General features: G+C 43.8%; 1 protein-coding gene across 2 annotated transcripts in view; it reads right to left on the reverse strand.

The window, feature by feature from the left end:
- Window positions 1–22,555, reverse strand: part of LOC126355990 (cilia- and flagella-associated protein 206-like) — a 315,199-nt gene that overhangs the window by 232,700 nt on the left and 59,944 nt on the right. For both annotated transcript variants that reach the window (XM_050006609.1, XM_050006610.1), the window contains exon 5: window positions 13,937–14,405. In XM_050006609.1, the coding sequence (XP_049862566.1) occupies window positions 13,937–14,405 (469 nt within the window). The remainder of the gene's footprint in view (window positions 1–13,936; window positions 14,406–22,555) is intronic.

Here is a 22,555-nt window from a genome sequence, read left to right on the forward strand (position 1 = left end):
CTGGCGCAAGGCTTACATTGAATGAAAGGAAGTCTATTTTGAAGTGGTATTTTAAGTACGAAAACATTAATGAGGTTCAACAGCATTGGCGAAATGAGTATCAAACAGAGCCACTGACACATTTAACAATTCATCGCATTCGAGACAAGTTTGAAGCCAAAGGCTGTGTTAAAGATGTACACAAACAATGATCTGGATGACCTGTAACACTAACAAGTCCAGCTAACTCCCGTCGTGTGTTACAACAATTCACTTGCTCACCACAAAAGTCTATGAGACAATGTGCCCGTGAAACTGGAGTGAGTCACTCAAGTGTTTGGCGAATTTTGAAGATAGCAAATTGGAAGTGCTACATCCCACAATTGCTACACGCAATAAACGAGGACGACCCAGATCATAGAATGGAGTACTGCGAGTGGTTTACTAACATGGTGCGCAACGATGAAGAGTTTGCAGAGATAAATGTGTGGTCTGATGAGGCACAGTTCAAACTCAATGGCACAGTAAATGGCCACAATTGCATCTACTGGGCCACCAAAAATCCGAACGTCCACGTAGACAAAGCCGTGAATTTGCCAGGACTAAATGTGTGGTGTGGGTTGTCTTACCGGGGCTTGATTGGGTCATTCTTCTTTGACAGCAGTTACAGGTGAGGTGTACCTTCAGAAGCTTCAGACATCCATTTTACCTGCCATCCAAAACTTGTATGGCGACAAAAGAGTTTACTTACATCAAGATGGTGCCCCAGCCCACTAGCAAAATCATATTATGGCGTATCTTGATGTAAATCTACCAGGAAGACGGATAGGCCTTAGAGGTGCTGTGGAGTATCCACCACATTCCCCAGACCTAACTCCTCTGGACTTTTACCTGTGGGGAACACTAAAGAACATCATTTATCGACAAAAGCCACGCACATTGGATGAACTTCGAGGATCCATCATACATTCATGTGCAAATATCCAACTGAACAAGTTGCAGTCAGTAGTTCGTGCTCCAGTTTGGCAGCATCGTTTGTGTGTGGATGTTAATTGTGACCATTTCGACCACCTACATTGATATCTTTAAGTTGGACTTTAAGCTACACTTTCACCAAAAATGAGACAACTCTGTCAATTAGTTTGCAAGTTATGGACTTTTAAGCAGTGGATACATTTTTTTTTTTTTTGACCCCACTGTATAAGGAGTATTAGAGATAAAGTTAGTGAACTGCTTATAGATGTTGACTCTGAAATTATTCGTATATCAGAGCACCACTTAAATAATTTGACAATTCAGAGGTTTCCTATACCAGGATAAAGATTAGCTGGCTGTTTTTCAAGGAGTTCCTTGCGGGGCAGGGGAGCGGCTATGTACGTAAAAAACATTATTTCATTTGAGTCCATAGACGTATCACGGCACTGCACTGAACAGATATCTGAATGTGGTGCAGGGGCAGTTGATTTTAGTGAAACTAAACTTCTAATTGTTCTTGTTTATAGATCCCCTGACTCTGACTTCAGAGCATTTCTGCTCAAGCTAAAGAGGTTTCTTGATTCACTTTGTAGGATGTACTAGTAATTAGTTATATTTGGTGACTTCAATATAAATTTTGTATATGATGGTGCAAGAAAAAGGATGTTGGTAGTTCTCCTAAATTCATATGATCAAATGCAGCTGTGTTTTTTCTAACTAGGGTGCAGGGGAACAGTAGCAAAGCCACAGACAATATTTTTATTCAATCTTCATTACTAGATGGGCATTCTTTTGTAAAAGGGTGAATGGCCTTTCAGGCCATGATGCACAAATTTTAACACTAAAATGCTTTTGTACTCAAACAAATGTCACATGTAATTACAAACTATGTAGGAAAGTTAATCCAGCAGCAATAGAGAGGTTTTTAATCCTTGTCAGGGAACAAGAGTGGCTGGATGTTTATAGTGCCGATAACATAGATGATAAATACAATGCGTTCCTTTACACACTTCTCATGCTCTTTGAGAGTTGCTTTCTATTAGAATGTTCTAAATGGGTTACTAGCAGTAATAAGCTGCCCAGGTGGCTGACTAGTGGGATAAGGATATCATGTAGAACAAAGCAGGAATTATATCAAAATGTTAGAAGTAGTCACAATCAAGCTACAGTAGCCCATTACAAACAGTATTGTAAGGTGCTTAAAATGTTATTAGGAAGGCAAAAAGTATGTGGTATGCAAACAGAACAGCTAATTCACAGGATAAAATTAAAACCATTTGGTCAGCTGTCAAGGAAGTGTTTGGTCAGCAGCACAAGGTCAACAATACAAAGTCAGTTCGTGGTAAAAATATTTCTGTTACTGATAAATCAGATATCTGTACAGTATTTAAAAATCATTTTCTGAGCATTGCTGGCGAATTAAGCAAAAATTTAATTTCTACAGGGAATCATATAACTTTATTTGCAAATGCCGTCCCGAGTTTCTGGGATTGATGTATGAAATACTCCTCTGTGATACAGACAACAAGGAGATTGAATCAATAATTAAATCTCTGAACACTAAGGACTCTCATTGATATGATGGAGTGTCTAGCAGAATATTAAAGTACTGCGTCACACATGTTAGCCCTGTATTTAGCCATATTTGTAATTTTCCTTTAGAAATGGTCAGTTTCCTGAATGATTGATGAACTCAGTAGTAAAGTCGCTTGATAAAAAGGGAGAAAAGATAATGTAGACAACTTTATACCTACACTCCTGGAAATGGAAAAAGGAACACATTGACATCGGTGTGTCAGACCCACCATACTTGCTCCGGACACTGCGAGAGGGTTGTACAAGCAATGATCACACGCACGGCACAGCGGACACACCAGGAACCGCGGTGTGGGCCGTCGAATGGCGCTAGCTGTGCAGCATTTGTGCACCGTCGCCGTCAGTGTCAGCCAGTTTGCCGTGGCGTACGGAGCTCCATCGCAGTCTTTAACACTGGTAGCATGCCGCGACAGCGTGGACGTGAACCGTATGTGCAGTTGACGGACTTTGAGCGAGGGCGTATAGTGGGCATGCGGGAGGCCGGGTGGACGTACCGCCGAATTGCTCAACACGTGGGGCGTGAGGTCTCCACAGTACATCGATGTTGGCGCCAGTGGTCGGCGGAAGGTGCACGTGCCCGTCGACCTGGGACCGGACCGCAGCGACGCACGGATGCACGCCAAGACCGTAGGATCCTACGCAGTGCCGTAGGGGACCGCACCGCCACTTCCCAGCAAATTAGGGACACTGTTGCTCCTGGGGTATCGGCGAGGACCATTCGCAACCGTCTCCATGAAGCTGGGCTACGGTCCCGCACACCGTTAGGCCGTCTTCCCCTCACGCCCCAACATCATGCAGCCTGCCTCCAGTGGTGTCGCGACAGGCATGAATGGAGGGACGAATGGAGACGTGTCGTCTTCAGCGATGAGAGTTGCTTCTGCCTTGGTGCCAATGATGGTTGTATGCGTGTTTGGCGCCGTGCAGGTAAGCGCCACAATCAGGACTGCATTCGACCGAGGCACACAGGGCCAACACGCGGCATCATGGTGTGGGGAGCGATCTCCTACACTGGCCGTACACCTCTGGTGATCGTCAAGGGGACACCGAATAGTGCACGGTACATCCAAACCGTCATCGAACCCATCGTTCTACCATTCCTAGACCGGCAAGGGAACTTACTGTTCCAACAGGACAATGCACGTCCGCATGTATCCCGTGCCAACCAACGTGCTCTAGAAGGTGTTAAGTCAACTACCCTGGCCAGCAAGATCTCCGGATCTGTCCCCCATTCAGCATGTTTGGGACTGGATGAAGCGTCGTCTCACGCGGTCTGCACGTCCAGCACGAATGCTGGTCCAACTGAGGCGCCAGGTGGAAATGGCATGGCAAGCCGTTCCACAGGACTACATCCAGCATCTCTACGATCGTCTCCATGGGAGAATAGCAGCCTGCATTGCTGCGAAAGGTGGATATACACTGTACTAGTGCCGACATTGTGCATGCTCTGTTGCCTGTGTCTATGAGCCTGTGGTTCTGTCAGTGTGATCATGTGATGTATCTGACCCCAGGAATGTGTCAATAAAGTTTCCCCTTCCTGGGACAATGAGTTCACGGTGTTCTTATTTCAATTTCCAGGAGTATATTTCTATGCCATCAGTGTTTGCTAAAGTTATTGAAAAGGCTGTGTACGAAGGATAATTGATCATTTTATATCACATGATTTGCTATCAAATGTACAGTTCATCTTTAGGAGTCATTTGACAACTGAAAATGCTGTATTCTCTTTTCTCTGTGAGGTACTGGATGGGTTAAACAAAAGGTTTCGAATGCTAGGCATATTTTTTGATTTAGCTAAGGTGTCTGATTGTGTTGATCACAAAATATTGCTCCAGAAGTTGGGCCATTACAGAAGCGAGGAGTATCTCACAATTGGTTCACCTCTTACTTTAGCAACAGACAGCAAAAGCTCATTATTCGTAATGTTAAGAATGGCTTTGATGTGATGTCTGAGTGGGGTACTGGCAAGTGGGGGGTGACCCAGAGATCAGTGGGGGCCATTTCTGTTCCTTACTTATCTACATCTACATCTACATCACTACTCTGCAATTCACATTTAAGTGCTTGGCAGAGGGTTCATCGAACCACTATCATACTATCTCTCTACTATTCCACTCCCGAACAGCACGCGGGAAAAATGAACACCTAAACCTTTCTGTTCGAGCTCTGATTTCTCTTATTTTTTTCTGATGATCATTCCTACCTATGTAGGTTGGGCTCAACAAAATATTTTCGCATTCAGAAGAGAAAGTTGGTGACTGAAATTTCGTAAAAAGGTCTCGCCGCGACGAAAAAAGTCTATGCTGTAATGACTTCCATCCCAACTCGTGTATCATATCTGCCACACTCTCTCCCCTATAACGCGATAATACAAAACGAGCTGCACTTTTTTGCACCCTTTCGATGTCCTCCGTCAATCCCACCTGGTAAGGATCCCACACCGCACAGCAATATTCTAACAGAGGACGAACGAGTGTAGTGTAAGCTGTCTCTTTAGTGGACTTGTTGCATCTTCTAAGTGTCCTGCCAATGAAACGCAATCTTTGGCACGCCTTCCCGACAATATTATCTATGTGGTCCTTCCAACTGAAGTTGTTCGTAATTTTAACGCCCAGGTACTTAGTTGAATTGACAGCCTTGAGAATTGTACTATTTATTGAGTAATCGAATTCCAACGGATTTCTTTTGGAACTCATGTGGATCATCTCACACTTTTCATTATTTAGCGTCAACTGCCACCTGACACACCATACAGCAATCTTTTCTAAATCGCTTTGCAGCTGATACTGGTCTTCAGATGACCTTACTAGACGGTAAATTACAGCATCATCTGCGAACAGTCTAAGAGAACTGCTCAGATTGTCACCCAGGTCATTTATATAGATCAGGAACAGTAGAGGTTCAAGGACGCTTCCCTGGCGAACACCTGATATCACTTCAGTTTTACTCGATGATTTGCCGTCTATTACTACGAACTGCGACCTTCCTGACAGGAAATCACGAATCCAGTCGCACAACTGAGACGATACCCCATAGCTCCGCAGCTTGATTAGAAGTCGCTTATGAGGAACGGTGTCAAAAGCTTTCCGGAAATCTAGAAATACGGAATCAACTTGAGATCCCCTGTCGATAGCGGCCATTACTTCATGCGAATAAAGAGCTAGTTGCGTTGCACAACAGCGATGTTTTCTGAAGCCATGCTGATTACGTGTCAATAGATCGTTCCCTTCGAGGTGATTCATAATGTTTGAATACAGTATATGCTCCAAAACCCTACTGCAAACCGACGTCAATGATATAGGTCTATAGTTAAATGGATTACTCCTACTACCCTTCTTGAACACTGGTGCGACCTGCGCAATTTCCCAATCTGTAGGTACAGATCTATCGGTGACCGAGCGGTTGTATATGAGTGCTAAGTAGGGAGCTATAGTATCAGCGTAATCTGAAAGGAACCTAATCGGTATACAATCTGGACCTGAAGACTTGCCCGTATCAAGCGATTTGAGTTGCTTCGCAACCCCTAAGGTATCTACTTCTAAGAAACTCATGGTAGCAGATGTTCGTGTTTCAAATTCTGGAACATTCCATTCGTCTTCCCTGGTGAAGGAATTTCGGAAAACTGCGTTCAATAACTCCGCTTTAGCGGCACAGTCGTCCATAACAGTACCATCGGCACTGCGCAGCGAAGGTATTGACTGCATCTTGCCGCTTGTGTACTTTACATACGACAGAATTTCTTCGGATTTTCTACCAAATTTCGAGACAATGTTTCGTTGTGGAACCTATTAAAGGCATCTCGCATCGAAGTACGTGCCAAATTTCGCGCGTCTGTAAATTTTAGCCCATCTTCGGGATTTCGCGTTCTTCTGAACTTCGCATGCTTTTTCCGTTGCCTCTGCAACAGCATTCGAACCTTTTTTGTGTACCACGGGGGATCCATTCCATCTCTTACCAATTTATGAGGTATGAATTTCTCAATTGCTGTTGCTACTATATCTTTGAATTTGAGCCACTTGTCGTCTACATTCGCATAGTCAGTTTTTCCGTTGCCTCTGCAACAGCATTCGAACCTTTTTTATGTACCACGGGGGATCCATTCCATCTCTTACCAATTTATGAGGTATGAATTTCTCAATTGCTGTTGCTCCTATATCTTTGAATTTGAGCCACTTGTCGTCTACATTCTTATAGTCAGTTTGGAAGGAATGGAAACTGTCTTTTAGGAAGGCTTCTAGTGGAACTTTATCCGCTTTTTTAAATAAAATTATTTTGCGTTTGTTTCTGATGGATTTGGGAGAAATGGTATTGAGCCTAGCTACAATGACCTTGTGATCACTAATCCCTGTATCAGTCATGATGCTCTCTATCAGCTCTGGATTGTTTGTGGCCAAGAGGTCAAGTGTGTTTTCGCAACCATTTACAATTCGCGTGGGTTCGTGGACTAACTGCTCGAAATTATTTTCGGAGAATGCATTTAGGACAATCTCGGAAGAAGTTTTCTGGCTACCACCGGTTTTGAACAAGTATTTTTGCCAACATACCGAGGGTAGGTTGAAGTCCCCACCAACTATAACTGTATGAGTGGGGTATTTATTTGTTACGAGACTCAAACTTTCTCTGAACTGTTCCGCAACTGTATCATCGGAGTCTGGGGGTCGGTAGAAGGAGCCAATTATTAACTTAATTCGGCTGTTAAGTATAACCTCCACCCACACCAATTCGCACGGAGTATCTACTTCAACTTCACTACAAGATAAACCACTACTGACAGACACAAACACTCCACCACCAATTCTGCCTAATCTATCTTTCCTGAACACCGTCTGAGACTTCGTAAAAATTTCTGCAGAACTTATTTCAGGCTTTAGCCAGCTTTCTGTACCTATAACGATATCAGCTTCTGTGCTTTCTATTAGCGATTGAAGCTCAGGGACTTTTCCAGCGTAACTACAACAATTTACAACTATAATTCCGACTGTTCCTTGATCCAAGCACGTCCTGTAATTGCCAAGCACCCTTTGACATTGCAGCCCATCCTGCACTTTCCTGAGGCCTTCTAACCTAAAAAACCGCCCAGTCCACGCCACACAGCCTCCGCTACCCGTGTAGCCGCCAGCTGAGTGTAGTGAACTCCTGACCTATTCAGCGGAACCCGAAACCCCACCACCCTATGGCGCAAGTCAAGGAATCTGCAGCCAATACGGTCGCAAAACAGTCTGAGCCTCTGATTCAGACCCTCCACCCGGCTCTGCACCAAAGGTCCGCAGTCGGTTCTGTCAACGATGCTGCAGATGGTGAGCTCTGCCTTCATCTCGTAAGCAAGACCGGCAGCCTTCACCAAATCAGATAGCCTCTGGAATCCAGAGAGAATTTCCTCAGATCCAAAGTGACACACGTCATTAGTGCCGACATGTGCCACCACCTGCAGCTGGCTGCACCCTGTGCTCTTCATGGCATCCGGAAGGACCCTTTCCACGTCAGGAATGACTCCTCCCGGAATGCACACGGAGTGCACACTGGATTTCTTCCCCTCCTTAGCCGCCGTATCCCTAAGGGGCCCCATTACGCGCCTAACATTGGAGACCCAACTACCAGTAAGCCCACCCTCTGTGATTGCCCGGACCTTGAAGGCTGAGAATGATCCTCTGAAACAGGGCAGGCAGCTGCATCTGGCTCAGCCAGAGACAGTGCCTGAAACCGGTTTGTCAGACGCACCGGGGAGGCTTTCTGATCAGCCTCCAGGGACGCCTTTCGCTGCCTGCCACGCTTTGGAACGACCTCCCAATCAACCACAGGCGAGGGCTCAGCCCCACTGCGGGCGGCAACCGGGGCAACCACAGCGGCAGACCGATCAGGGGACAGATGGGACGAGGTTGACATCCCCGTGATACCCGAGTCCGGCTCCCCACAGTGGTGCCCATTGGCAACAGCCTCAAGCTGCGCGACTGAAGTCAGTGCCGATTGCAGCTGTGAGCGAAGGGATGCCAAGTCAGCCCTCATCCGAACACAGCAATCGCAGTCCCTGTCCATTCTAATCGATGTTTAACAACAGTTACCGAAACACGAGTCCGTGCCTAGATAACGCAAGCGGAACACGCTAAGAATGTATCAACTAACCTGTACAAATGCCTAATGACTGCGCTACAATCTGCTGAATTTACGATTACAGTAACTAAAACTCGAAATTGCACCTCCTATACGAAATTCACACGCAATTTAAATAAGAATCTACGAAGTAAACACTAAAGAGCGATGCTACAACTGTCAAATACTATAATACGCCCGAAATATATGAATTAAACAATGCAAGTACCCAAAAACATGCAAAGAAATTAATTAAACTATCTAACAAATAGGTAAGCTAGGGTTATACGACTTGCTGCTGCAGCTGCTTATCCAACGGCGGCAGGGAGCACAATGGCTGTGACCAACCGACACTGGCTGTTCAAAAACAAAAACAGAAGACAGACGACTACGCGAATTTACACTATTCAGGTACTAAGGCACGATGCTACAACCCTCAAATACTATAATACGCCCGAAATATATGAATTAAACAATGCAAGTACCCAAAAACACGCAAAGAAATTAATTAAACTATCTAACAAATAGGTAAGCTACGGTTATACGACTTGCTGCTGCAGCTGCTTATCCAACGGCGGCAGGGAGCACAAATAAATGATATGCCCTCTAGTATTATGGGTACCTCTAAAATACTTCTGTTTGCTGATGACACTAGCTTGGTAGCAAAGGATGTTGTGTGCAACATTGGCCTGGTTTCAAATAGTGCAGTTCATGATCTAAGTTCATGGCTTGTAGAAAATAAACTAACACTAAATCACAGTAAGACTCAGTTTTTACAATTTCTAATACACAATTCAACAAAACCTGATATTTTAATTTCACAGAATGGGCATATGATTAGTGAAACTGAACAGTTCAAATTCCTGGGTGTTCAGATAGATAGTACTGTTGTGAAAAGCCCACATACAGGACCTTGTTCAAAGACTTAATGCTGCCATTTTTACTATTGGAACAGTATCTAAAGTGAGTGATAGTTCAACACAAAAATTAGTCTACTTTGTTTATTTTCATTCGCTTATGTTGTATGGTATTATATTTTGGGTAACTCTTCCCATTCTAAAAGGATATTTTTGGCTCAGGAACAGGCAGTTTGGGCAATAAGTAGAGTAAGTTCACAAATCTCTTGCCGACCCCTATTCACAAGTCTGGGTATTTTGACATTGGCCGATCAATACATATATTCCTTACTGTCATTTCTTGTTAACAATATTAGCTTATTCCCAAGAATAAGCAGCTTTCACTCAGTTAATACCGGCAGAAATCAAACCTGCATTTGGATCAGAGTTCCTTAACTCTTGTGCAGAAATCACTGGGAGCAAGATGAGGACTGCATGCTAGATGATCAAATAGTTCAACCAAGTGATCATTGATGGGGGACAGTTGTCCACTGTGTTCTTCATCATGGACACTTTGATGATCTTTGGAAGAAAGCCTACATAATCAATGCACCATCTGTTTGATCATGATGTTCTGTCCATAGATCTGACAGAGCTGGCAATGAATTTTGATGGATGCTGCATTTTGTTCATTAAGGAAACATGCCACTGACCAAACCTTGCAGGCAGTGGGACCAGGAATAAGAAATGCCATTTTGGAGCACTGTTGCCACAGTACTAGCACCAAAGGGGACCTGTCCAGCTGACATTTGATTGTCACATCATAGATCTGTTATGCATGTGCAGTTTTCCTGACTAAATACATCTGCTTTAAAGGAAACAACATCGGCAAACTTACTTTCTGGGTGCACCACATATTACCCCATACTGGAACAGCTGATACATACCCTCCACCAGGGTAATGACTATTTTTTCGATTGTGCCATGAAATGAGAAATATTTTGCCCAAAATGTCACTCCTTCTGCCCACCTAATCTACAAAATATCCTAGTCTGTCTTTACGCCATTCCTACTCCCAGCCCCCCACCACATGGGTCACAATCATGTGAAAGGGCATAGGTAAGACCCCGCATGCCCACCCAGTACATCCTATTCAAGTCCTGACACTGGCAGATCCTATGACATCAGTATCAGAGCAAACTCTCAAAAAAAGCCATACCCTACCAACTGAAATTGCTCCTGTTATGAGTAGTAAAAGGCAGTTATGCTCATCTTAAAAGACTCTGACAAAAATGGGGGTAACCAGCTGTGTCAGTCCTCATCCACCCTTCCTCACCAAAAGTTCTGACATGCAAACATATTTGTGTGCTTTTAACAAACAATATTTTAAATTCTTTTACAAACTCTCTCTTTATAGAGAAGCCTTCGTACTCAGCATCTCCCTTTCACTGCCACTGGCTATGTGTCTCTCTCCCACTGTCTCCTCTCTTCCATTGTCACCGTCTCTCTGCTAATTTTCATGCCAAAGTTTTGTTGAGGAAGGCAGAATAAAGATTGAGGAAGCTGGTCCCAGCTTTATAATCCTACCTACTGAAAAATCCACCACTGTGGTTTAGGGTGGCAAAGATTACCTGTATGGAAGTCTCTGCCAGCTGTCATATTCGTCTACCTACAAACTGTGCCACAGTGACCCTGTTCCAGAAATCCATCAGGATCTCCAGTCTCTCCTCAGATCCTCCACATTTGTGATCAGTTACTGTGCTCCCACTGAGAGAATCTCTGCTGTCATAGACCAACAACCTGAGTCTATTATCTGCAACCTACCCTCCTATATAAAAGGCACCAATCATTTCCTCAATTGACTCTCCAGAATTCCTTTCCCTTTACCACGTGGTGACCTGCTCATCACTATGATGCCACCTCCCTTCACACCAAGATCCCTAATACCCATGACTTTGCCATTATTAAACACTACCTTCCCAAATGCCTGATGGTTTCCAAACCTACAACTTCCTTCCTGGCCAGCATGACCAACTATACCCCCACCCACAACTACTTCACCTTTGAAAGCATCACCTACAAGCAACTCCATGGTACAGCAATGGCACCAATGTGGCAACATCCTATGTCAGCCTATTCATGGGCCATCTAGAGGAATCCTTCCTAACCAATCAGAATCCCAAACCCTCGCATGGTTCAGATTGATTGCTGACATCTTCATGATCTCAATCAAGGGCAAAGATACCCTATCCACTTTCCTCCAGAACCTCAACTCTTTTTCCCTCATTTGCTTTATGTGGTCCTCCTCAACCCAATAAGACATATTCCTCAATGTTGACCTCCACCTCAAAGAGAGCTACATCAGTACCTCCATCCATATCAAACCTACTAAACACAGCAACACCTCCACTTCAGTAGATGCCACCCATTCCATACCAAGAAGTCCCTTCCATACAGTCTAGCTACTCATGGCCATCATATTTGGAGACCCTCTCCAGATATACCAAAGGTCCCACTGATGCTTCCACAGGCCAAAATTCCCCACCCTCCTCCCCAAACCGTGAACAGAAACAGATCTCCCATGCCTTATCTCACCAATCACCCACCACCTCCAAAAGTTCCACCACCTGGCCACATAGGAGAATTTCCCTCATGACTCAGCACCCCCCCCCTCCTCCCCCACCCCCCAGGACAGGAGCAATTGAATCACATTCTCTGCAGGGTTTCAACTAGCTCTTGTTGTGCCCTGACATGAGGAATATGTTACCCACTATCCTTCCCACCACTCCCACAGTGGTGTTCCACTGCCCGCTGAACCTACACAATATCCCTACTCCACTCCTGCTCCCAGCCCCTTGCCTCATGGCTCATATCCCTGTAAAAGACCCAAATGCAGGACCTGTCCCATACAGCCTCCCACCACCACTGTCTCTAGTACAGTCACAAGCACCACCTATCCCATCAAAGGTAGGGTTACATGTGAAAGCAGTCATGTGATCTAAAAATTAAGCTGCAAGCACTGTGCCGCATTTTACATGAGCATGACAATCAACAAGCTGTCTGTCTGCATGAATGGACACCACCAAACTGTGGCCAAGAAACATCTGGACCACCCAGTGGCTGCACATGCTTCCCAACACAATGTTCTTGATTTCAAAGACTGCTTCACAGCTTGCTCCATCTGGATCCTTCTTACGAACACCATCTTTTCTGAAATGCACAGGAGTGAACTCTCCCTGCAATATATCCTGCATTCCTGTAACTCCCCTTCATTAGTCACTGTTCTTCACACACCTTTCCCCTCCCTGTTCCACACAGCCTTCTATTCCACCAACACAGCCATAGTTATCTACAAACTTTTTACCTCTCCCTTTTTCCACTTCACCTTCGCTTGGGCTGGATGTGTAATGTTTAAATTATGACCCAGTATTGTAGGATAGCCCAGTGTTCTGTTAGGTATACAACCATCCAAAACATTTGACCCCTTGTCTCTGCAATCAATAGGACCTGAGATATGACATCCTGCAAAATTGTATTTCAGCACGTGGCTTTTTGGAATATATTGGTGTCATGCACTGTTGTGCATGGACTGATACCAAATCTTCAGCAAATATTACTCAATTTTTTATGACTAATCAGACATCCTCCTGCATGAATAGTTAAAGCAAATACTGATTACCCAATTACAGAGCACATTACTGAGTACAACATTGTTAACAGATTCAGTACCCATGCTCCTGTACCCCACCTCACCTCCAGCTCCTCTGAATTGCGTAGATGTATACTGTCTTTCACCAATTTCTGTCCTACACAAATCATCATCATCATCATCATTCCCTCCCATTTTACTCCCTCCCTCTCCCTCCTAAGTCCCTTCCATTAGCTTATTACCCCCCATTCCTTCACCCAGATCCTCTCACCTAATTTAATTTTATGTTCAAAAAGTCTATGACTATTTACATTTTGAAGTGTGCCACCGCCTATTTGTCTCACCACTTCAATTCCTGATCCCTGTACCACAATGTTCAGCACTGATTCTGCTACCTCTGTCAGCATCTAAGCAAGCTTTCTCTGGTGCTATATTCCCATCCCCTCCCCTTGCTCTCCATTCTCCTCCTAACTCTTGCCTGTTCCTTCTCCTCTCCCTTTGTCCCTACTCCTTGTCCTTTACTCCCCTGTTTTTATACCCTGTTCATCTCACTCATTTCATCCAACATAGGTGTTCACCCCAGTCAAGCTACATTGTTGGGACACTAGAACTGTGTTTATATGTATTTAACAGTATATTATGATTAAAAAAGCAATTTCATAAGCTGTGTGTACATGTTTCACTCCTGTTGATAAGCTTATCCTCCACTCAACAGCTCCACTGTATATGAAATGGTTACCTATACTCATACCACTGTATTTACTAAACCCAGTAATCTATTACAGCTCTACTACATTTAAATGTGAAGTTTCCATACCTCATGTAGAACTCATGTTGTCGAGCAGCAACCAAACTATCTTTGATCGTTTCCATATCTTGCCAAGCAACAGCAAGGACATTTTCAGTTTGTCCCTCTTCATCCGACACCACAGATTGCTGTGACTTATCAGTGCCATTTTCTCCTGTATTCACATGTGTACCTTCATCTTTTTTGTGTTTTTCTGTCTTATCATAAAACTTCCCTTTACTTGCTGCTTCTTCCCTTATTTTTTCTGTGCTTCCATCTGCACTTTTGACATCATTCGGTTTTTTCTTTGTTTCAGTATCAGAACCACTATCTTCACTTTCAAGTGACTCCTTTGCAGCTTTTAAATCATAACATGAAACATATTTAATACCATTTTCAACAGAAAGAGTCAGCAAATAAATGAGTTCCATCAAACGGTGAAGGCTTCTCTGAATGCTCTCTTGCAGGTAAGTTATTGTCTCCTGTAACATTACTGGTACTGAAAAATTCAATAAAATATACAATTACTTTTCAAAATATCAAAATATCAAATAAGCATTTATCTCATACTAAAAATTACACAATGTTCTATAACAAGGTAGAAAAATACATTTTATAAACTATGTTGTAGTGCACATCACATAAGAGGGAGATCTAGTTTTGAACCATTTAGAGCATCCATCCGTAGTAAGCACTTGCAGCCAGTAAGATTTATTCTTCTTCCAGGTACATGCCATCTTAGAAGACAATAATGGCTCTCCTCCAGGCTACTATGTAGTTACAGTTCAGTGGCAATATAATTTTATTAATTATTGTCTGCAACAATACTGAAGGTGTCTGCTCTCTCTCTGACATCATTTGAAAGCAAACATTACCCCTAGATACTTTCCTATTGCTTTCTTTTTCTGGACAACTTTCTTTGCAATATAATGCAAATTCCACGTGGGATATACACTCCTGGAAATGGAAAAAAGAACATATTGACACCGGTGTGTCAGACCCACCATACTTGCTCCGGACACTGCGAGAGGGCTGTACAAGCAATGATCACACGCATGGCACAGCGGACACACCAGGAACCGCGGTGTTGGCCGTCGAATGGCGCTAGCTGTGCAGCATTTGTGCACCGCCGCCGTCAGTGTCAGCCAGTTTGCCGTGGCATACGGAGCTCCATCGCAGTCTTTAACACTGGTAGCATGCCGCGACAGCGTGGACGTGAACCGTATGTGCAGTTGACGGACTTTGAGCGAGGGCGTATAGTGGGCATGCGGGAGGCCGGGTGGACGTACCGCCGAATTGCTCAACACGTGGGGCGTGAGGTCTCCACAGTACATCGATGTTGGCGCCAGTGGTCGGCGGAAGGTGCACGTGCCCGTCGACCTGGGACCGGACCGCAGCGACGCACGGATGCACGCCAAGACCGTAGGATCCTACGCAGTGCCGTACGGGACCGCACCGCCACTTCCCAGCAAATTAGGGACACTGTTGCTCCTGGGGTATCGGCGAGGACCATTCGCAACCGTCTCCATGAAGCTGGGCTACGGTCCCGCACACCGTTAGGCCGTCTTCCGCTCACGCCCCAACATCATGCAGCCTGCCTCCAGTGGTGTCGCGACAGGCATGAATGGAGGGACGAATGGAGACGTGTCGTCTTCAGCGATGAGAGTTGCTTCTGCCTTGGTGCCAATGATGGTTGTATGCGTGTTTGGCGCCGTGCAGGTAAGCGCCACAATCAGGACTGCATTCGACTGAGGCACACAGGGCCAACACGCGGCATCATGGTGTGGGGAGCGATCTCCTACACTGGCCGTACACCTCTGGTGATCGTCGAGGGGACACTGAATAGTGCACAGTACATCCAAACCGTCATCGAACCCATCGTCCTACCATTCCTAGACCGGCAAGGGAACTTGCTGTTCCAACAGGACAATGCACGTCCGCATGTATCCCGTGCCACCTAACGTGCTCTAGAAGGTGTTAAGTCAACTACCCTGGCCAGCAAGATCTCCGGATCTGTCCCCCATTCAGCATGTTTGGGACTGGATGAAGCGTCGTCTCACGCAGTCTGCACGTCCAGCACGAAGGCTGGTCCAACTGAGGCGCCAGGTGGAAATGGCATGGCAAGCCGTTCCACAGGACTACATCCAGCATCTCTACGATCGTCTCCATGGAAGAATAGCAGCCTGCATTGCTGCGAAAGGTGGATATACACTGTACTAGTGCCGACATTGTGCATGCTCTGTTGCCTGTGTCTATGAGCCTGTGGTTCTGTCAGTGTGATCATGTGATGTATCTGACCCCAGGAATGTGTCAATAAAGTTTCCCCTTCCTGGGACAATGAATTCACGGTGTTCTTATTTCAAGAGAGAGAGAGGGAAACATTCCATGTGGGAAAAATATATCTAAAAACAAAGATGATGTGACTTACCAAACAAAAGTGCTGGCAGGTAGACAGACACACAAACATACACACAAAATTCAAGCTTTCGCAACAAACCGCTGCTTCATCAGGAGAGAGGGAAAGAGAGGGAAAGATGAAAGGATGTGGGTTTTAAAGGAGAGGGTAAGGAGTCATTCTAATCCCGGGAGTGGAAAGACTTACCTTAGGGGGAAAAAATGACACACACACACATACACACACACACATATCCATCCGCACATACACAGACACAAGCAGAAATTTGTAAAGGCAAAGAGTTTGGGCAGAGATGTCAGTCGAGGAGGAAGTACAGAGGCAAAGATGTTGTTGAAAGACAGGTAAGGTATGAGCGGTGGCAACTTGAAATTAGTGGAGGTTGAGACCTGGCAGATAACAAGACGAGAGGATATAGCCACGAAGAAAAATGATCCTAATCCTACTCCTAATGATCCATCTCCCCATGACACTATTCAAATTGAACCCTGCCTGGAACATTTCCGTCCTCCAGCACAGTGAGACCCACCTCCTCTTCCTCAAAATCACCCTCTCCAAACCGTCCAGGAATTTGTGACCTCCAGCCTTGCCTCTCAATCCTTCTTAAAAAAACCTTAATCCTACACCCAACATCACCACTGCTGAAGCCCAAGCTATCCGTGATCTGAAGGCTGACCGTTCCATCGTCATTCTTCCGGCAGACAGGGGCTCCATGACCGTGGTACTTGATCATCGGGAGTATGTGTCTGAGGGACTGCGTCAGCTTTCAGACAACACCACATACAAAGTTTGCCAAGGTAATCCCGTTCCTGATGTCCAGGCAGAGCTTCAAGGAATCCTCAGAACCTTAGGCCCCCTACAAAACCTTTCACCTGACTCCATCAACCTCCTGACCCCACTGACACCCCACACCCTTACCTTCTACCTTCTTCCTAAAATTCACAAACCCAATCATCCTGGCTGCCCCATTGTAGCTGATTACTAAGCCCCCACAGAACATATCTCTGCCTACGTAGATCAACACCTTCAGTCCATTACATGCAGTCTCCCATCCTTCATCAAAGACACCAACCACTTTCTCGAATACCTGGAATCCTTACCCAATCTGTTACCCCCCGAAACCATCCTTGTAACCATTGATGCCACTTCCTTATACACAAATATTCCGCATGTCCAGGGCCTCGCTGCGATGGAGTACTTCCTTTCACGCCGATCACCTGCCACCCTACCTAAAACCTCTTTCCTCATTACCTTAGCCAGCTTCATCCTGACCCATAACTTCTTCACTTTTGAAGGCCAGACATACGAACAATTAAAGGAAACAGCCATGGGTACACACACACATATCCATCTGCACATACACAGACACAAGCAATAAATGTCTGCTTGTGTCTGTATATGTGCGGATGGATATGTGTGTGTGTGTGTGCGAGTGTATACTTGTCCTTTTTTCCCCTTAAGGTAAGTCTTTCTGCTCCTGGGATTGGAATGACTCCTTACCCTCTCCCTTAAAACCCACATTCTTTCGTCTTTCCCTCTCCTTCCCTCTTTCCTGAAGAAGAAACCGTTGGTTGCAAAAGCTTGAATTTTGTGTGTATGTTTGTGTATCTATCGACTTGCCAGCACTTTTGTTTGGTAAATCACATCAACTTTATATATAAACAAAGATTCCAAGACATACCAAGTGGGAAAACGCCAGTAGACAGGCACAATAAAATAACACACAAACACACACACACAAAATTTCGAGCTTTCGCAACCGGCGGATGCTTCGTCAGGAAAGAGGGAAGGAGAGGGAAAGACGAAAGGATGTGGGTTTTAAGGGAGAGGGTAAGGAGTCATTCCAGTCCCGGGAGCGAAAAGACTTCCCTTAGGGGGAAAAAAAAGGACAGGTGTATACTCGCGCACACACACACACACACACACACACACACACACACATATCCATCCGCACATACACAGACACAAGCAGACATTTTGTCTCTTGTTGATTGGTTGACATGGTGTCTGCTTGGGTCTGTGTATGTGCGGTTGGATATGTGTGTGTGTTTATGTGTTTTATTTATTGTGCCTATCTACCGGTGCTTTCCCGCTTGTGTGTGTTTTATTTATTGTGCCTATCTACCGGTGCTTTCCCGCTTGGTAAGTCTTGGAATCTTTAAAAAGAGTTGCATCCTGATTCATGACAATAAGTCGAAGACAGTAGATGCAGGTATAAAATATGAGCGCAGTGTTACATACAGATGTCAATAATACCCAACATTGCCACATACATTGACATGACAAAAGGGATGGGTTAGCTTCTAATACTGTGTTGGACCTCCTTTTGTCCAGAATAGTGCAGCAACTCAATGTAGCATGGAACAACAACTCATTGGAAGTCCCCTGCAGAAATAGTGAGCCATGCTGCCTCTACAGCCATCCATGGGTTGTGAAGTGTTGCTGGTGCAGGATTTTGGGCACAAAACTGACTTCTCAATTATCTAGCACAAATGTTCAATGAGATCCATGTTGGGCAATCTTGGTGGTCAAATCATTTGCTCAAATTGTCCAGAATGTTCTTCAAACTAATTGCAAACAATCTTAACCCGGTGATACGACATCATTGTTTGGGAAGATGAAGTCCACGAATGGCTAGAAATGGCCTCCAAGTAGTTGAACATAATCATTTCCAGTCAAAACTGGAGGACCAGTCCATTCGACGTAAACTCAGTCCACATCATTATGGATCCACCATCAGCTTGCACAGTGTCTTCCTGACAACTTCGGTCCATGGCTTTGTGTGGTCTGTGCTACACTCAAAACCTACTGTCAGATTTTACCAACTGAAACCAGGACTCATCTGACCAGGCCACAGTTTCCCCAGTCATCTAGAATCCAATGAAAATGGCCATAAGTCCAGGAGAGGTGCTGCAGGCAACGTCATGCTAATAGCAAAGCTCTCATGTCAGTCATCTGCTGCCATAGCCCATTAATGCCAAATTTTTCCACACTGTCCTAATGGATGCATATTTTGTATATCCAACATTTATTTCTGGGGCTATTTCACGATGTTATTTGTCTGTTAGCACTGACAACTCCACTATGCCGCTGCTCTCTGTCGTTAAGCGAAGGCCACTAGCCACTGCATTGTCAGTGGTGAGAAATAATGGCTGAAATTTGGTATTCTCATCACACTCTTGACATGGTGGAATACTGATTCCCTAATAATTTCAGAAATGGAATGTCTTATGTATCTACCTCCAACTACTACTCCATGTTCAAAGTCCATTAATTCTCATCGTGCAACCGTGGACACATCAGAAAACTTTTCACATGAATCACCTGATTACAAATGACAGACCTGCCAATGCACTGCCCTTTTATACCTTGTGTATGTGATACCACCACCATTTTGATATGTGCATATTGCTATACCGTGACAGCGTATGTACCCTTTGTAAATATTACAATATTTCAATAATGGAAGTATAAATATCAAATGGTGATGACTGTATATATCTCAATAATGTAAATCTGTTTGTTTTAAATCAAGAGGAACATGATCCTCTAACTAAAGTCAAAAGTATTTCTACAAAAGCTGTAAACAAAGCAGTATTATATTCAAAAACTGAAATTTCAACAAGGTAGAGATGAATATCAGTTAATGTAACTAAAGTGATTTGTATTGTATTGTACTGTATTTTAATTGGTCCTGTTGTCTACAAAGCAGCTTATGCGTAATACATTGGACAAGTCAAGTTATAATAATATACAGCTGAAAGTCATTTCTAGGCATATGTATTTAAGGTTACAATAATACACTTTATACATAAGTATTTATATAACACACTTCATAAATGTAAATATTCTTCAATGGATTAAAAGTAGTGATGCTGTGAATATGACTTCAGACATTTTCCAAAGATTATGTTTTCAGGAAGTTTGTTATAAAGTTTAACTCCCATGTGAAAAGTTTCTTCTTGGCACAGAGCTGTGCTCATTTGAGTTATATGTATGTTTATGTTCTGTCTGGTAAAGTGATCATGTATATCACAGTTTTTTTAAGTCTGCATTCCTTACCTATTACATTTAATTTAAAGAACAAATGGGTTTCTGTAATGTATACAGATGGTAATGGAGGAATATCAGATTTCTTAAACAGAGGTTTACAAGAGTTTCTAGGCTTGCACCCAAGCAGCCAAAGTCCTATGAATTTGGTTTCAGTATTGTTACCAACTGGTTCGTCATTGATAGACACTGATTGGATAAACATGTCCTTGTTAGGAACATTGTAGAATTTTGGTGCACTGTTTTTTTACTGTTTATTACAAGCTGATTTCTCTGTGCCCAGCTGCTAAGTTGTTTTGTGACCGCATTTATGAGGGTCACTCCAAAAGAAATGCACACTATTTTTGTAAAAATACAGTTTTCATTCTGCATGTGTGAAAGTTTTACAGTGTGTAGATACTTCCTTCCCGCTTGTTTTCAAACTTAGTTCAACCTGTTCCTGTGAGTGGCGCCATCACAGCATGTCTTCGAGATGGCTGCTACACTTGACATTCATCAGAAGCAACGTGCTGTCATAGAATTCCTATGCTGTGAAAACGAGGCAGTGGGAAACATCCACAAGAGGTTGAAAAAGATGTATGGAGATGCTGCTGTCGATCGCAGTACAGTTAGTCGGTGGGCAAGCAGGTTTTGTGATGAAAGTGGGCAAGGTAATATTGCGGATTGTCCTCACAGCAGCAGGCTTCGTACTGCACACACTCCAGACAATGTGCAGAGAGTTAACGAATTGGTGACTGCTGACAGACACATCACAGTGAACGAATTGTCATGCTATGTTGGGATAGGGGAAGGAAGTGCTTGCAGAATACTGCAAATGTTGCCGTTAAAAAGGGTTTGTGACAGGTGGGTTACCAGGATGTTGACAGTGGCTCCCAAAGAAACAAGAAAAACCGTATGCAGTGAACTTTTGGAGCAGTACAAGAATGGTGGAGATGAATTTCTTGGAAAAATTGTGAAAGGTGATGAAACATGGCTCCATCATTTTTCACCAGAGACAAAGAGGCAATCAATGGAGTGGCATCATGCAAATTAACCCAAGAAAAAAAGAAAATTTTCCACTGGAAAAGTTATGGCTACAGCGTTTTTCGATTCCGAAGGACTCTTGCTTGTGGACATCATGCCAAGTGGAACCACAATAAAATCTGATGCACATGTGATGACTCTGAAGAAACTTCAAGCTCGACTGAGTTATGTTCGACCACATCAGCAAAAGCAGGATATTTTGCTGTTGCATGACAATGCACTGCCACATGTCAGTCAAAAAACCATGGAAGCGATCACAAAACTCAGATGGACAACACTGAAACACCTGCCTTACAGTCCTGACCTGGCTGCATGTGACTATCATCTCTTTGGGAAACTGAAAGACTTTCTTTGTGGAACAAGGTTTGAAGATGATGACTCCCTTGTGCACGCTGCCAAACAGTGGCTCCAACAGGTTGGTCCAGAATTTTACCATGCGGGTATACAGGTGCTGGTTCCAAAATGGCGTAAGGCAGTTGAGAGGGATGGAAATTATGCGGAGCAATGAAAATATTGTATCTAAAGGATGTATCTACACACCATAAAACTTTCAAACATGTAGAATAGAAGATGGATTTTAAAAAAATAGTGTGAATTTCTTTTGGAGTGACCCTCATACAGTCCAGTTTAACTGTTCATTGTTGTCTCCTTTTAGCAGAATCAGGCTCTCATCTGCAAATATGATTGTTTTATGTGCATCAACATTTAAGTACAAAAGGAACAGAAGGGGCCCCATTACTGATCCTTAGGGTACACCACATTTAATTTGTTTATAGTTAAGTGATGTATAATATCATAGCCTCTGTTTACAAAAATTAGTCAGTCACTTGAAGAAGAGTGTTTCCGACATGTTTAAAAGTACATAGACGTATAGACATTATCCAATAACAGTTTAAAGGAAGATCATAGAAATTACATCTGATTTCTCTTCTTCCAGTCAAAAGTGTTTGAAAAACTTGTCACAGTTCAAACTGATAATTTCCAGCACATATTTAATAGCATCTCCATGAATAAATTTGTTTTCCATAAAAGTTACACAACATTTGCTATCAACAAATCAGTAGAAGCGTCTCTCAGAAATTTCAACAAGGTCACAGGAATCGTCTGTGACCAGACAGAGGCAGTGCATTGTTTTCAACACCATTCATAGTCTACTAGTGTCG

The sequence above is a fragment of the Schistocerca gregaria genome, chromosome 3, assembly GCF_023897955.1.
Source record: "Schistocerca gregaria isolate iqSchGreg1 chromosome 3, iqSchGreg1.2, whole genome shotgun sequence".
Classification (NCBI taxonomy): domain Eukaryota; kingdom Metazoa; phylum Arthropoda; class Insecta; order Orthoptera; family Acrididae; genus Schistocerca; species Schistocerca gregaria.